At 37.5% G+C, this 15,340-nt stretch overlaps 1 protein-coding gene across 10 annotated transcripts in view; it reads left to right on the plus strand.

Annotated features, from left to right (window-relative positions):
• The window catches only part of b4galt1l (DP-Gal:betaGlcNAc beta 1,4- galactosyltransferase, polypeptide 1, like), a 30,310-nt gene extending 15,308 nt beyond the window's left edge, over nt 1-15,002 (plus strand). For 2 of the 10 annotated variants that reach the window (XM_073921668.1, XM_073921663.1), the window contains 4 exons: nt 4,910-5,032; nt 9,437-9,541; nt 11,356-12,293; nt 14,888-15,002. In XM_073921668.1, coding sequence (XP_073777769.1) covers nt 4,910-5,032; nt 9,437-9,541; nt 11,356-11,485 — 358 coding nt within the window. In that variant the 3' untranslated portion in view covers nt 11,486-12,293; nt 14,888-15,002. Of the gene's footprint in view, nt 1-4,909; nt 5,033-9,436; nt 9,542-11,355; nt 12,294-14,887 lie in introns of those variants that run through there. The other 8 variants (XM_073921669.1, XM_073921666.1, XM_073921671.1 and 5 more) reach the window with 6 other exon arrangements.
• Nucleotides 15,003-15,340: the final 338 nt, after the last annotated feature.

Here is a 15,340-nt window from a genome sequence, read left to right on the forward strand (position 1 = left end):
GATGTATAAAAACTAAACTATAGTGTTGCACCGTGGCCTCGCAGCAGGAAGGTCGCTGCTTCGAGCCTCAGCTGGGTCAGTTGGTATTTCTGTGTGGAGTTTGCATGTTTTCCCTGTGTTGGCATGGGTTTAATTTTCTAAAGCATAGCAGACTAGCTTTGAAGCACTTCACCTCAGATGTTATTCACTATTTTTGTTTACATATACATTTCGTATTGCATCCTCTTATGATTAATTAATCGCGATGTCTCAATTTGCAATTCGATTTTGATTAAGCGCACAGCCCTAATGTTCACGATATACTGAATAACTGAATATCAGTGTCATGTAGAGCTGCGCACTATATGGTTTCAGCAGGGATATCGCAGTGTGTGTGTCCTCGATCGCCACATCACAGAGTCTGCAGTGTTGAGTCAGGATTATTATTGATAAGAACACAACCATAACAGAGTGAAAGTGTATCATTGGCATGCATTTTAAAGGCATTTCAGGAGCATTCGATAACAAAAAGAACAGCGTTCGTACCTTTAATGAAGAATAATCTGACTGAAATATTAATACAATGATTTTGACACGGTGTTGTCTTACATTTGACTTTAATTCAATTTATGTTCCTGAATGCTGGTTCATTATTAATTATTGTTCTATTTTCTTTGCTCTATTGTAATTATTTTTGCTTATTATTTGTTTATTTATTATTTACACCCTTTCAGAATCACCCCACTCAATCTAAATTAAGCATTTCTTTTCCAAACGGAGCGATTTAAGCATCTGCTCATATCACAGACAAATTAAATACTGCAATGCCAGAGTTTTGCAATAGCGCGCAGCTCTAGTGTCATGTGTCCTGTCCTGTGTTCTGACGTCAGGTGTGTTTGAACCCACATTATTGTTTGTTTGAGTGTGTGTGTGTGTGTGTAAATATGATGCTGGTGCAGATGGAAATGCTGCGGTGTGTGTATTTGCATGGCGTTCAACATTCAGGACTGCCTTACAGTGCATAAGCAGAGGATGTGTGTTGATTTAGGATGATTTTTATCATCATGTTTACGGCAGCACAGTTAAACTTTGAGTGTTATTTCATCCTTTTTTTGTGTTTGATTAATATTTTATTATGGCAAATCAGCTTTCATTATCAGCGCTGTGTTACCGGCTGCTTTACCTACAGCTGAAGATGAGCATGTGATTGTGGGAGATGTAACCGGAGTAACTCGAGGCTGTTCAAGGTCATTCAGCTTTTCCAGAGAGATTATTTGTTGTTTATTTTCAGCGTTAATCCTCCACAGATAATGTTGATTCAACCCAGAATATTTAACTCATAACATCCCTCCGGGTTACTCCTGCTGGACTTTGAGCTGCGAGTAAATCCAGCGTCAGAGAGATGATCAAACACACACTGCGCTGACATCACACCGCTCAACCTGTAGCTGCTGGAGTGTGTGTGAGTGTGAATGAAAGTGTGTGTGTGTGTGTGCGCGAGTATATGGAGACGTGTGTTTGAACGTGTGCAAATGTGCGTGCATTTGTGTTTGCATGTAAGCATGTGCAGACATGTGTGTGTGTGTGTGTGTGTGTGTGTGTGTGTGTGTGTGTGTGTGTGAGTGAGTGTAAATGAAAGTGTGTGTGTGCGCGTGAGTATATGGAGACGTGTGTGTTTGAACGTGTGCAAATGTGCGTGCTTTTGTGTATGCATGTGAGCATGTTCAGATGTGTGTGTGTGTGTGTGTGTGTGTTTGAGCTTGTTAAGTGTGCACATGTGTGCAGGTTCATGTGTGTTCTCTTTGTTCATGTTTAGAGTGTGCATCTCTGCTAAAGGTCAGGTTAAGCCCACACACACACACACACACACGCACCCAGTGCTGCTCTTAGTTGTGTGTGTCTGCAGTGTTCTCTGCTGTTCCTCCATCTGGTTGTGATTTGTTGTTTTGGAGTGTTACAGCAGAGCGTCAGCCGGCCAGAAGCTGATGCAGGACACAGTTTACTCTGTTCCCAGCAGAACTCAACAGAAATGATGATGATGGTGACGATGATGATGATGACACTGACGCTCTCTCCTCCACTGCTGAAGTGTGTTTTCATCAGAATGTCTTGTTTTTGTCTGGAATGTGAGTTCACCTGGAGCTATAATCCCAGCCGATCATTACTCATGACACACACACATGCAGAAGCAGAGCTGGAACTGGTCTTACTGCTCTTAATGCTCGCCAAAACTGAGCATTCTGTCATCGCTTGCATTGAGTCGCAAACCTGTTTGAGTTTCTCACTTCTGTGAACACAAAATCTGATATAATGAGCATTCCTCACATTATCTGCTTTGTTCAACTGGAGGAACAAGCGAAATAACTGTGTTCAGGAGTGAGTGTGTGTCTGTCTGTCTGTCTGTGTGTGTGTGTGTGTGGTTGAAGATTGAGCTGATCTAATGTTAACGTCACACAGAAATGACTGGAAATACTGGATGAAAATTCACACACACACACACACACACACACACACACACACACACACGCTCGCTGCTGATGTTGAGTTTACAGTATTAGTAATCTCTGGACTGTGATCTTGTTAGATTGGTTCATCAGTTTAGTCTTTGGTACTGACTAATCGAGTGTATCTGCAGAGCTATATTACTGTACAGCATCCTGGAGAGAATATGACTGCACAGGAGAGATCAGTGATCTATATTATTGTGATCTATAGGATTGTAAATAAATTTTGCAAGACACTAAAACTGAAAATCAAGTATTTATAAATGAAAAAAATTCCTTACCTCATTATAACCGAAATTGACTCAGTATTTCTATATGTCTATCATAATTATTTTTTAATAATACATGGTGCCACTGGTTTATATCTGACAGCAGAGCTGGGGCCTGTTTCAGAAAGGAGGTTAAGTGAAAACTCAGAGTATTTTAACCCTGAAATGAGAGAAACTCTGGGTTTTCGGTTTCAGAGTGGCAGGTTTGTTAAACTGGAGAAAGCAGGGTAAGTCAAGCCTGTTTCTGAAAGAGAGGTAACTTTAACTCAGAGTCAGTTACTGTGGTCAATTACTGTGAACCTAACCTGGTCAGGAGCAGGCTTTATTCTCTAAACTCTGAGTTTCTGTCGGTCTCCTCCCCTTTTTTAAAGATGAAGCGGTATTTCTCGTCTTGGCCTTGCGTTTCCACACACCTATTTTGATGCTCATTTTGGAGATGTGCATAAAAACGATTGATGGAAACGTCATGATGCACATACCTTATAAAATTTTGCATAAAAAACATGCACATATTGAGCAGGATAAACTTTTATTCGATAGAAAATATGCGCATAAACTATGATGGAAACAATTTTACTGAACAAATTACAGTATGTACATTAAAAAAGGGTCATCATGTGATGATGAAAATGTGTGTGAATGGACAAACCAGCAGGCTGAGCACACTGTAACACGTCTTAAATGTTGTTTTAGTCAATCTAAAATGCCTGAACTGTTTCAGTATTAGTGTATATTATTAATTACCTCCGAGCATCTGGAGCGTGTCAAGAGTCTCCGCGTCTCATGGCTTCAAACGCCCCCACGTGTTCATTGTGTGTCAGCATTGTCTTCTGTACTGAGGCGCAAGTACATTTATTAAATAAAGAAAAGACTGATGCAGCTTCTGCTACCACAGTAAATTCTGCTTTTACTGTTGATATTTGGCACCAGTTAATCAGGAAGTGATGATTTTGTTCTCTTTGACTTGTTGGATGGAAACGCTGCTTTATGCACATCTTTTATGCAATATTCCAGTTTTGCACATAAATTTATGTCATATATTTGGATGGAAACATAGATATTGCCTACCTTTTAGTCACACACAGAACAAAGTCACGTACGAGATTGGCTTGTCCTTTTTAAATAAATAATTATCTTAAATTCACTGTCCTTCGACATGTACTGTTACTAGATTAATGGGATTATTATTCTTTCTCAAAATGATTGTAGTGCTGCTTACCCTCTACATGTCATATCAACCTCAGCTATCACTTGATCAAGAAAAGGCAGACACACAAGTGTACTGTTAAACCTATTAAAACTGATAAACGTGTATAAAAGTTTAGAAAAAAAAGTATAAATGCCACCCATAACATTAATTATTTTATTATACTCAAATATTTAAATTTAAACTTTAACGTTTTTTTTAACTTTATTAACTTGAGCAGCTGTTTTCCCAGGCTAACTGTCTCTGTTTCACTGATGGCTGCTTCTTTTTTAATACATACGCTCATATATGCTATAACTTTGCATGAGCAGATCAAGTTCAGCTGGAGGAAGAAACGCTGATCTCTTTTATTCTCAGATGTTGCCATGGTCACTCGTAATATCTGCGCTCCATTGATAATGCATTTTCATAGTCACTGTGCGCACTTTACTCTGAGTTGCTCTACTCAAAGTTGATTGACCCAACTCAGATCCGCTATTCTGAAACCCAAAACTCAGAGTTTTTAATCTCTCAGTAAATCAACTCAGAGTTCAAGTTTAAACTCAGAGTTGTTTGAACCTCCTTACTGAAACAGGCCCATGTTCTGAATCTGTGTTGTGTTTTCCTGACATCAGAGTCCTGCTATGGTAATTCCCATGTCAACCAGGAGCTGTTTGTTTGGGTTTCTGGAAGAGACACTCCTGATAATGACGTGTGTGTGTGTGTGTGTGTGTGTGTGTGTGTGTGTAGATGTTAGTTCTTCAACACACTGCTGTATAACATTCTGAATGAATGAAACATGGCAGTTTACTGTAATATGCTGATTTTCTCATGGTTTCTACCATATCTGTACAGTATTATTCTGCCCACCACACATGCCAGTTTATTACCGTGCATTTGACAGATCTTTGTCTCAGCATTTCCCAGCGCTGGAACACTCTCCTCATCTGTGTGTTTGTGCTCGTCTACAGGCTGCCGTACACACAGTATTTCGGTGGCGTTTCGTCGCTCAGCAAAGAGCAGTTCCTGAAGATCAACGGATTCCCCAACAACTACTGGGGCTGGGGCGGAGAGGACGACGACATCTTCAACAGGTCTCAGAACAGTCACGATACACACTCAAAACAACACTATACTGACACGCATCGCTCCTTACATCATTATAAACACACAATACAACTGCTCACTCAGCTCTAGTCGCGGAGTCAAGTGATTCATTCAGAGGGAGTCTACAGTAAACAACTCACTGATTTAAATGATTCATTTATAGTTTCCAGTGAAATGATCCGTTTATCGCTAATCTCCAGTGAACAGCTCTGATTTAATCGATTCATTGAGAGTAAGACTCCAGTAACAACTCACTGATTCAAGTGATTCATTGTGGGTGAGTCTGCAGTAAATAACTCACTGATTCAAATAATCTGATCTGAGTGGGTTTCTATGTAATGACTCAATAGTTTAAATCATCTGTTCAGAGTGAGTCTCCAGCAAACGACTCACCCATTCAAATGATCTGTTTGGCAGGAGTCAGTAGTTAGCGACTCACTGATTTAATTCATTCATACATAGTTTCCAGTGAACAACTCATTGATTCAATTGAGTCATTGAGATGGAGTCTTCAGTAAACAGCTCACTAATTCAAGTGATTCATTCAGAGAGAGTTTTTAGTTACAATTCACTGATTTAAGTGATTGATTGTGAGTGAGTCTGCAGTAAACAACTCACTGATTCAAATAATCTGATCAGCCTGGGTTTCCATGTAATGGTTTAAATCATCTGTTCAGAGTGAGTCTCCAGCAAATGACTCCCCATTCAAAGGATCTGTTTGGCATGAGTCGGCAGTAAACAACTCGCCAATCCAAATGATTCATTCAGTGAATTTCCAGTGAATAACTCACTGATTCAAATGATTTGTCTAGCACTAGTTTCTAGTGAATAATATATTGATTCAATGAAGAGTGAGTCTTGAGTAAACAGCTCACTTATCCTAGTGATTCATTCAGAGTGACTCACCAGTAAACTACTCACTGATTCAACCAATTCATTCAGAGTGAGTCTCCAGTAACAACCCACTGATTCAAGAGATTCATTGTGAGTGAGTCTGCAGTAAACAACTCACTGATTCAAATAATCTGAGCAGACCGGGTTTTCATGTAATGGTTTAAATCATCTGTTCAGAGTGAGTCTCCAGCAAATGACTCCCCATTCAAATGATCTGTTTGGCAGGAGACTGTAGTTAGCGACTCACTGATTATATATAAATATGATAAATATATATATATGAGTTATTGCTTTAATATTATCATGAGCTGCTAGCATGAGAACTTTTGATCATGCAGTTTTCTAGGATGTCTACATTACTTTTAAATAGTTTGAACAAACCTCACACAAATGCAGCTCGACTCATCAAATAAAAAATATGTTCACAGTAAATAGTTTAATCTTAGTTTAAATTTACTTTGACTGAAGTAATAATAAATAATAGAATTATACAATCAAATTAAATGTTGAATATTGAATTATATATATAATTTTTGTACTTTAAGAAAAAAATATTTTATATGTGTACTTTCAGTAAAGTGTTTTGTGAGAATCTTCCAGAATGACAGAAACTCAGCACACACCCTCACTGAAAGCACACACACAAGTGTGAAGAGTAAAAATAAAGCGCTGTTTTCCTCCTGTAGCGCAGTCGAGCAAAGAGAGCCCTCTGCTCCAGTAAACCGGAAACATCGATTCAGCTGAGGCTCCGCTTTCAGCCTCACACTTCCTGTTTCTGAGTCTGACACAAACAAAACACAACACAACACACCTCTACACTATAATACTGTGCGGAAATAAATAGCATTTTACCATATATTCAAATCAAATTATGATATTTAAAATCACTAAAATATATCGCAATAATATTGCATGTGCCACTGAAAACTGGAGTGATAATAATAATAATAATACATTTTATTTATAATGCGCTTTTCCAAGACCCAAAGCGCTAGTGATGATTTTTAAAATTCAGCTTTCAATAATGGAAATAAATATTTTTACCATACCGTTTTACCCTATACTTACATTGAAATATGATGTTTATCAAAAATATTATCATTATATTAATACTGTTATTATATAATATAATATTATTATTATAACAAAATATATCAGTGTTATTCTGGATTATGATCCTGAAAATTTAGCATTACATCACAAAACTAACCAACATTTTACCATATATTCTCATCAAAATGTGATGTTTAAATCACAAAAAAACATCGCAATATTATTGCATGTAAAAATCAGCTTTAAATCGCAGAAATAAATTGCATTTTACCATATATTTACATCGAAATAAGATGATTTTTATTACAAAAATGTGTCATAATATTATTGCATGTAACACTGAAGACTGGAGTAATGATTCAGAAAATATCAGCTTTAAATCACAGAAATAAATAGCGTCTTACCATATATTTAAATCAAAATATAATATTGAAAATCAAATATTAAATATTAATTATGAAATGTACAGTATGTTAAAATACTATTCATTTCTGTGATTTATGTATTTAAATGATATTTAAAATCACAAAAATATATCACTATTATGGCATTTAATGCTGAAGACTAGTGAAATGATTAATAAAAATGCTTTAAATCGCAGAAATAAAAAGCATTTTACCGTGTATTTACATCCAAATATGATCATTTAATTCATAAAAAATATATCACAATATTATTGCATGTAACACTGAAAACTGGAGTAATAATACAGAAAATATGAGCTTTACGTCACAGAAATAAATGACATTTTACTATATATTTACATCAAAATATGATATTTCAAATTGGTAAAATACATCATAATATTATTGCATGTGACACTGAAGACTGGAGTGTTGATTTAGAAAATATCAGCTTTAAATCACAGAAATAAATAGCGTTTTCCCAAATATTTACATCGAAATATGATATTTCATATCATAAAAATATATCACAATATTTTTGAATGTGACCATGAAAGCATTCATTCGGAGTGCAGTCGAGCGTTCCAGCATATTTGATGAATGCTGTTTTTCTGTTTGAGATAAGAAATGTCCTGCCAGCAGAAGGACGGGCAGATTAAACTGTTATCATGAAAAAGAAAGACGGGTGTTTTCCCACAGCCCGTGTGTGTGTGTGTGTTTCTCCAGCCTCTGTTATTTAAAGGACAGGACTGTCTGGGAGATCTGCTGGCATCAACACCTGCTCTGCTGTTGTTATTCATATGAACAAACGATTCAGGAAACAGAGCAGGAACTGCTGCTTATTTGAGGCAGCCAGAGGGTGTGTGTGATATTTATAATAAGCCCTCAGATATTAAGCTCTGCCAGACACACGTCTACACTTTCATATCTCAGGTTTACAGTCTACAGTTTTAGTTTTTGTTTCAATTTTCAGTTACTTGAATCGCGAGAGTGAACTAGGTTATACTTTTATGGTAAAATGTCATTGTCAATGTAATTTTCAGGATTATTACTCCAGAACAATATTAATATGTTTTTATGATATTAAATATCATATTTCCATGAGAAATATATGGTAAAATTGTATTTATTTTTGCTATGTAATGCTACATTTTTAGCTGTGTTATTGCAGAAAATATTTATATATTTTTATGATTCGAAATATCTCTTCTGATGTAAATATAAGCTAAGATGTAATTTATTTCTGTAATTTAAAGCTGAAATTTCAGGATCATTACTCCAGTCTTCAGAATTACGTGCAATGTTATAGTGATGCTTTTTAAGTTGCATTTGTGTTTTTGGAATCAGTGTTTTGTTCAAACTATTTTATTCTTACAACTAGGAGTTTGGCATGATGGAAACACCACGTTTAGAATAAAAATCCCTCCCATAATTCTATTTTACAGTCGCTTGAGGATTAATGTCAATAATGGAAATGGATTTGCCAAATAAACTCTGGCTAAGTGAACTTTAGACCAACATAGATTACTAATATAATCTAAATAGTATTATAATATAAACCCAATGTTGCGCTACGACAAACCAGGATTGATGTGTGCATTGTTTACTGTTGGTTGCTAGGTTACCAATACTACAGTTGGCTGCTCTAACAATTAACGTAAATGCAGCTTATTCACTTTACTAAATCACACTTGCTGGGTTTCCATCAGCCTGTGTTGATGCAAATTGTGAAGTATTGTGTGTGAAATGAGTGGTGGAAACACTAAATTGCAAACAAATTTAATTCACAAAAAAATGTTTTACACTCGAGATCGGTTTGGTCTTGTGTGAAAGGATTAACGTTAGTAATTCCATATTGAAACACATTTGCAAAATAGTGAACGCTACACTTGTGTTCCTCCATTATGCTTGCCAATTAACATTTAACAGGAGGGTGAATAATTCTGACTTCATCTGAATTATAAGTTATGGCATCTCCCTGCTCTCGTCTGGTGTAAAACTACGCTGTGTGAGTTTTCTGAACATTGAGTGTTTGTGCAGGATCTCCTCCAGAGGAATGTCGATATCTAGGCCTGACGGACTCCTGGGTCGCTGTAGGATGATCCGTCATGAGAGAGACAAGCAGAACGACCCAAACCCTCAAAGGTAAACACTATTATTATTATTATTATTGTTAATATTATTATTATTATTATTATTATTATTATTGCATGGGGAATTATTGGGGACACTATATCAAGTGGCCTTCACTAATATGCGATTAAACTGACATTATTCATGTCTTTCAATCTACTTATTGGTTTTACATTGTACTTTTGTTGGATTTAATACATGCATGCAATTAATTTCTGTAAGTACATTTATAATCACAGTTGGCCATCCCTTACACAGTAAACCTGCGAATACCACTATAACCCAACCCGTATACCACCCAAAGGTGTTCTGCAATACGTTATCAACACATTATCAGCACACACAACAGCATATTTTAAAAGAAAGTATATTTTAAAATGATATTAGAGATATTGTTTTAATTCAGAAATTATTGCAAGGGAAATGCTTCAAAAGGTGTCCCCTGGAAAGATGTGCTCGCTTCATGTGTTCTTTCTGATGACACAGCTACACCTGAAAAAGACAGGTGTAAATGCCCTTCAAAAAACAACAACAAACAACCAACCAATCAACTTACTAACCATTCAACCAACTAACTTACTAACCAACTAACTTACCAACCAACTTACTAACCAAACAACTAACTTACCAACCAACTACCTTACTAACCAACCAACTAACTTACTAACCGATCAACTAACTTACCAACCAACTACCTTACTAACCAACCAACTAACTTACTAACCGATCAACTAACTTACCAACCAACTACCTTACTAACCAACCAACTAACTTACTAACCGATCAACTAACTTACCAACCAACTACCTTACTAACCAACCAACTAACTTACTAACCGAACAACTAACTTACTAACCGAACAACTAACTTACCAACCAACTACCTTACTAACCAACCAACTAACTTATCAGACAACTAACTTACCAACCAACTACCTTACTAACCAACAAACCAACTACCTTACTAACCAACCAACTAACTTGCTAACCAACCAACTTACTAACCAACTGAACAACCAACTAACTTACTAATTAACCAACTAACTTACCTACCAACTAACCAACCAACTAACCAACTTACTAACAACCAACTAATTAACCAACCAACTACTTTACTAACTTACTAACCAACCAACTAACATACTATCTTACCAACCTACTAACCAATCAACTAACTTACTAACCAGCCAACTACTTTACTAACCTACTAACCAACCAACTAACTTGCTAACCAACCAACTTACTAACCAACTAAACAACCAACTACCTTACAAATTAACCATCCAACTCACCTACCAACTAACCAACCAACTTACTAACCAACCAACTAACATACTATCTTGCAAACTTACCAACCAACTAACTAACTTACTAACCAACTAACCAACCAACTAACTTGCTAACCAACCAACTAACTAACTTACTTACTAATCAACTTACTAACTTACCAACCTACTACCCAGCCAAACAACCAACTAACTTACTAACCAAACAACTAACCTACTAACCAACCAATTTACTTAGTAATCAACCAACCAACTCTTTAAACAACTAACTTACAAACCAACCAACTTACCAACCAATCAACCTGCCAACCAACCAACTTACCAACCAAATAACTTACCAACTAAATTATTAACCAACCAACTAACTTACCGACCAACTTACTAACCAACCAACCAACCAACCAACTAACTTACTAAAAAAACAAACAACCAACTTACTAACCAACCAACCAGCCAACTAACCAACTTAATTAATTTAATTAGTAATTGAATCGCTTTGTAATGCTTTATTTGGTGCTAATGATGTCATTTCCTGTCACAGATTTGACCGAATCGCGCACACAAGGGAAACCATGGCAACTGACGGGATCAATTCGCTAAAATATAACGTGGTAAAAATCGAGAAAGACCTGCTCTTCACCAAAATCACAGTGGACGTGGGCAAACCCTGATTCCTGCACAGACACCAAATAAAAGCTCCACCAAGCGTGCCTTCATTCTGAGAGTGGACTGTAGAGATTATATGTGTGGCAGACGGGAGTGCTGCCATCTTTGCACATGTGATGGCGAGCGCAGGCATCGGCGGACTCTTCTGGAAGCGTCCGGAGAGTTTCTCACTCTCTCCTGCTGAGGAACAAACTTTATTTTGAGCCATTTATTTGCATTAAATCGCTGATGCACATGAGACGATGTGAGCTGGTCTATGGGATTATTACATGTTTATTTTAGAGAGTGATCGTTAATCAGGAAGCTGAGCAATGCAAGACTATTTGGGGGATCTGCTAATCAAGGGTTGTGGATATTCTCTAATCATCTACCAGAAAACTGGCATTTTTGGGGAGTCACCATATTGTTTACTTTTTATTTTAACGCTAACAAGCATTGAGCGATACTGAAGCCATGATTTATACACCGCGCATGATGTACGCAGCACTATGAACACTCGTATTGAACTTCAATATTGAGCTGCGATTAAATCAGAGCTAATAAATCATCATATGAGCCGTTATCAGAAATAAATACAGCAGAACAATAATCAACATTAATGCCATTCAGATTACACTGTGTGTGTGTGTGTGTGTGTGTGTGCGTGCGTGTGTGTGTGTGTGTGTGCGTTCGTGCGTATTAAATATATTAGGCATATCTATTAATTGAAACTGAAAACTGCACTAACACAATGTTCTTTAATCTTCTATGTCAAGCTGCTTTGACACAGTCTACATTTTAAAAGCAAGATAGAAATAAAGATTAATTGAATTAATACACACACACACACACTAAAAAACTACACAAAACAATATTGTTGTATGTTTATTTAAATTTATTTATAATTTGTGTCATATATATAAATATTTAAATATAGATAAATATTTTCTTTAATATCTGCATGCACACGAGTATTTATATGTATATAACACACACACACACACACACACACACACACACATATATATATAATGACAAACTTTTATTTTGGATGCAATCAATCTGAAATAACATTTATTTAAATTACAATTTTAATTCATTCATTCATTCATTTTCCTTCAGCTCAGTCCCTTTATTAATCAGAGGTCGCCACAGCGGAATGAACCGCCAACTATTCCAGCATATGTTTTACACACTCATACACTAGTGCCAGTGTAGTTGATCAGTTCCCCTATAGCGCATGTGTTTGGACTGTGGGGGAAATCGGAGCACCCGGAGGAAACCCACACCAACACGGGGAGAACATGCAAACTCCACACAGAAACACCAACTGACCCAGCCGAGACTCGAACCAGAGACCTTCTCGCCCATTAATAATCCATTTTAATGTAAATCCATTACAGTATTGAATTTAACAAACTCTTAGGAAGGCTTTTGTGCTTATTTTCAGAGTCTCGGGTGATCTTCAAATCTCACATCAACACAACCAAACTCACTTCATTTGGACTCGTTATTCTTGAATATTTCAGATTTTGCTTGTCATAAAAGCTTCTTGATTTAAGAAGTTGTAGAAATCTGGACTAGAAACAAGACAAACTCTTAGTAAGCAGGTATTTTTGACAGCGTGCTGTGTAAATGATGTGCAATATATAGTGTGTTTGCTGTTTGTGGAGTATAAAGGACTCAAATTTGGGGCATTTAAGTGAAATGTGTTGATTATGAAACAGATTAAATAGAGTGACGCCGTGGCTTCAGTTTTGCACAACGCTTGTTGTTCTGTTGATTAAGACTGTGTTATAAATGGCATCTTATTAGCAGGTTATTTGTTCTTCTCAGAGGCTTTTAAATGACTTCTCTCTTCACGAGTTGTCTGAATGTATGGCCTGCGTGGGGTTGATTCTCCGAGTGCTTGATGCACATTAGAGGATTATTATTGTTGTTAATGTTATTATTGCTGGAGCACCAAAAGCAAAAGCTCAGTGTTGGTGCATTAATCTGATCTTTTATCTGTGCTGGTGTGGGGTTTCTCCGCTCCAGCTCCATCAGATGCATGCTATTGTGTTTATTCCACTAAAGGGGACCTATTATACACTTCATGCAGGATTAAAGCACAGCAGTGTGTGTGTGTGTGTGTGTGTGTGTGTGTGTGTGTGTGTGTGTGTGTGTGTGTGTGTGTATCTCCAGCAGCCTCTGATGCTCAGCATGAGTGAGTTGTGTTTGTTCTTGATGCAGAAGCACTGTGATTGACATTCTCCTGCTGTATGTGTCATCAGAGGGGGAAAGCCCCGCCCACTAGTCTCCATCTCATTAGCATGTCCAGCAGGCCTGAGTGAGAAGCAGCCGTCTGTCCATTATCCATTAGAGTGTGCTGAAGATCATGTCAGCATAGACTAAGAGGATTATACATGTGGAGTTCTAGATGAACAGCCATCTAGACTGACACATTCACCATCAGGATCAAAGCCTTATATCATCGGACTCGGAGAGTTGGAGAACATTATCTGTGTGCTGTTCTCAGCTCAAAGCTCACACGCTCATCTTATTACAGCTCGTATACTGGTGTATAATAGGTCTCCTTTAATGCACGGTGGATTTCTGTGATGTCCGCTGGTTATGAAGGGCACATGACCGTCTGCTCTGCTCTCTACTGTAATGAAGCCATCGAGAGCTCTGCTGGATCCACCTGTCGATGCCTTGTTTTCTCTCATATGTGCTCCAAAGCTCTTCTGTATGAACCAAAAACAATGCAGACCAAGCGGATGAATGTATGTCAGCCAGGGCTGCGTGATGATAGCACATGCACAGCGCACACGTCTGATTAACGACTGGTCGCTTGACCAATCAGATCAGGTGCTTTACTATCTATAGCCCCGCCTACTCTGTAGTTGCTGTTCTGCTATTGGCTGGAGTTAACTGAAAATAAACACTAGTGGGCGGAGTCTAGATGAACGAGTCAGCAGCCAATCAGAGTCAGAATATCTGCATATCAGGTCAGAGTGACTCGTTTAAAGACTGAATGTTTGAGCTTTAGTCTGAATTAGAGCTTTAATATCATTACAGAATTCAAAACAGGGAAATCTAATGTAGTTCTGGCGATACTGGAGAGCAGTGCTGCACATGATCCATCATCAGAGGATATGGAGCGTCAGTCTGTCTGTCTCTACTGGATGTACAGAAGGTTTGAGTTGCTCAGACACAAATGTTCCTGCCGCTGAACACCCAGAAGACTCGTAGATTTCCTTTCCAGCCTGATAAACTCTCCAAAGCCTTGTAAAGTGTGTTGCAGCAGTTCTGGGCAGCGGCTGGAGAAATCAGCCTCTTTCAGTTTCAGACAACGGCCTGAGTTCAGAGCCAGCGCATGATTCACTCCGAGATCACCTTTTCATATCATTGTTTGACTTTTCTGTCTTTCCATCTCACACACACACACACACACACACACACACACACACACACACACACACGATGCCTGTGTTTTTCTATCTTCAGTGGATTTCGTTGTGGGATTATGGAAATGAAATAATTAAATTGTGTTTGATTGAACTCTGGGATTTGTGAGTTTGTTGACCTGAGAACTGATAGTGTGTGGGTTTAAACACACACACACAAACACACACGCGCATTCATGCACACAGACTGACACAAACACACACACACACACGCATGCACACCCAAACTAATAAACCATATTAATGTTATTATGTACTCAGTACAGATGAATGCAGAGACGGCCGGTTTATTTCTATAGCAGATTTCATACACAGTGGCAATTTAAAGAGCTTCACATAAACAGGAATAAGAGAGACACGTATAAAAACAAAGAATAACAGCGATTAAAACAGATTAAATGTGTTAAACAGGTGATAAGATAATGAAAAAGA

The sequence above is a fragment of the Danio rerio genome, chromosome 14, assembly GCF_049306965.1.
Source record: "Danio rerio strain Tuebingen ecotype United States chromosome 14, GRCz12tu, whole genome shotgun sequence".
NCBI lineage: Eukaryota > Metazoa > Chordata > Actinopteri > Cypriniformes > Danionidae > Danio > Danio rerio.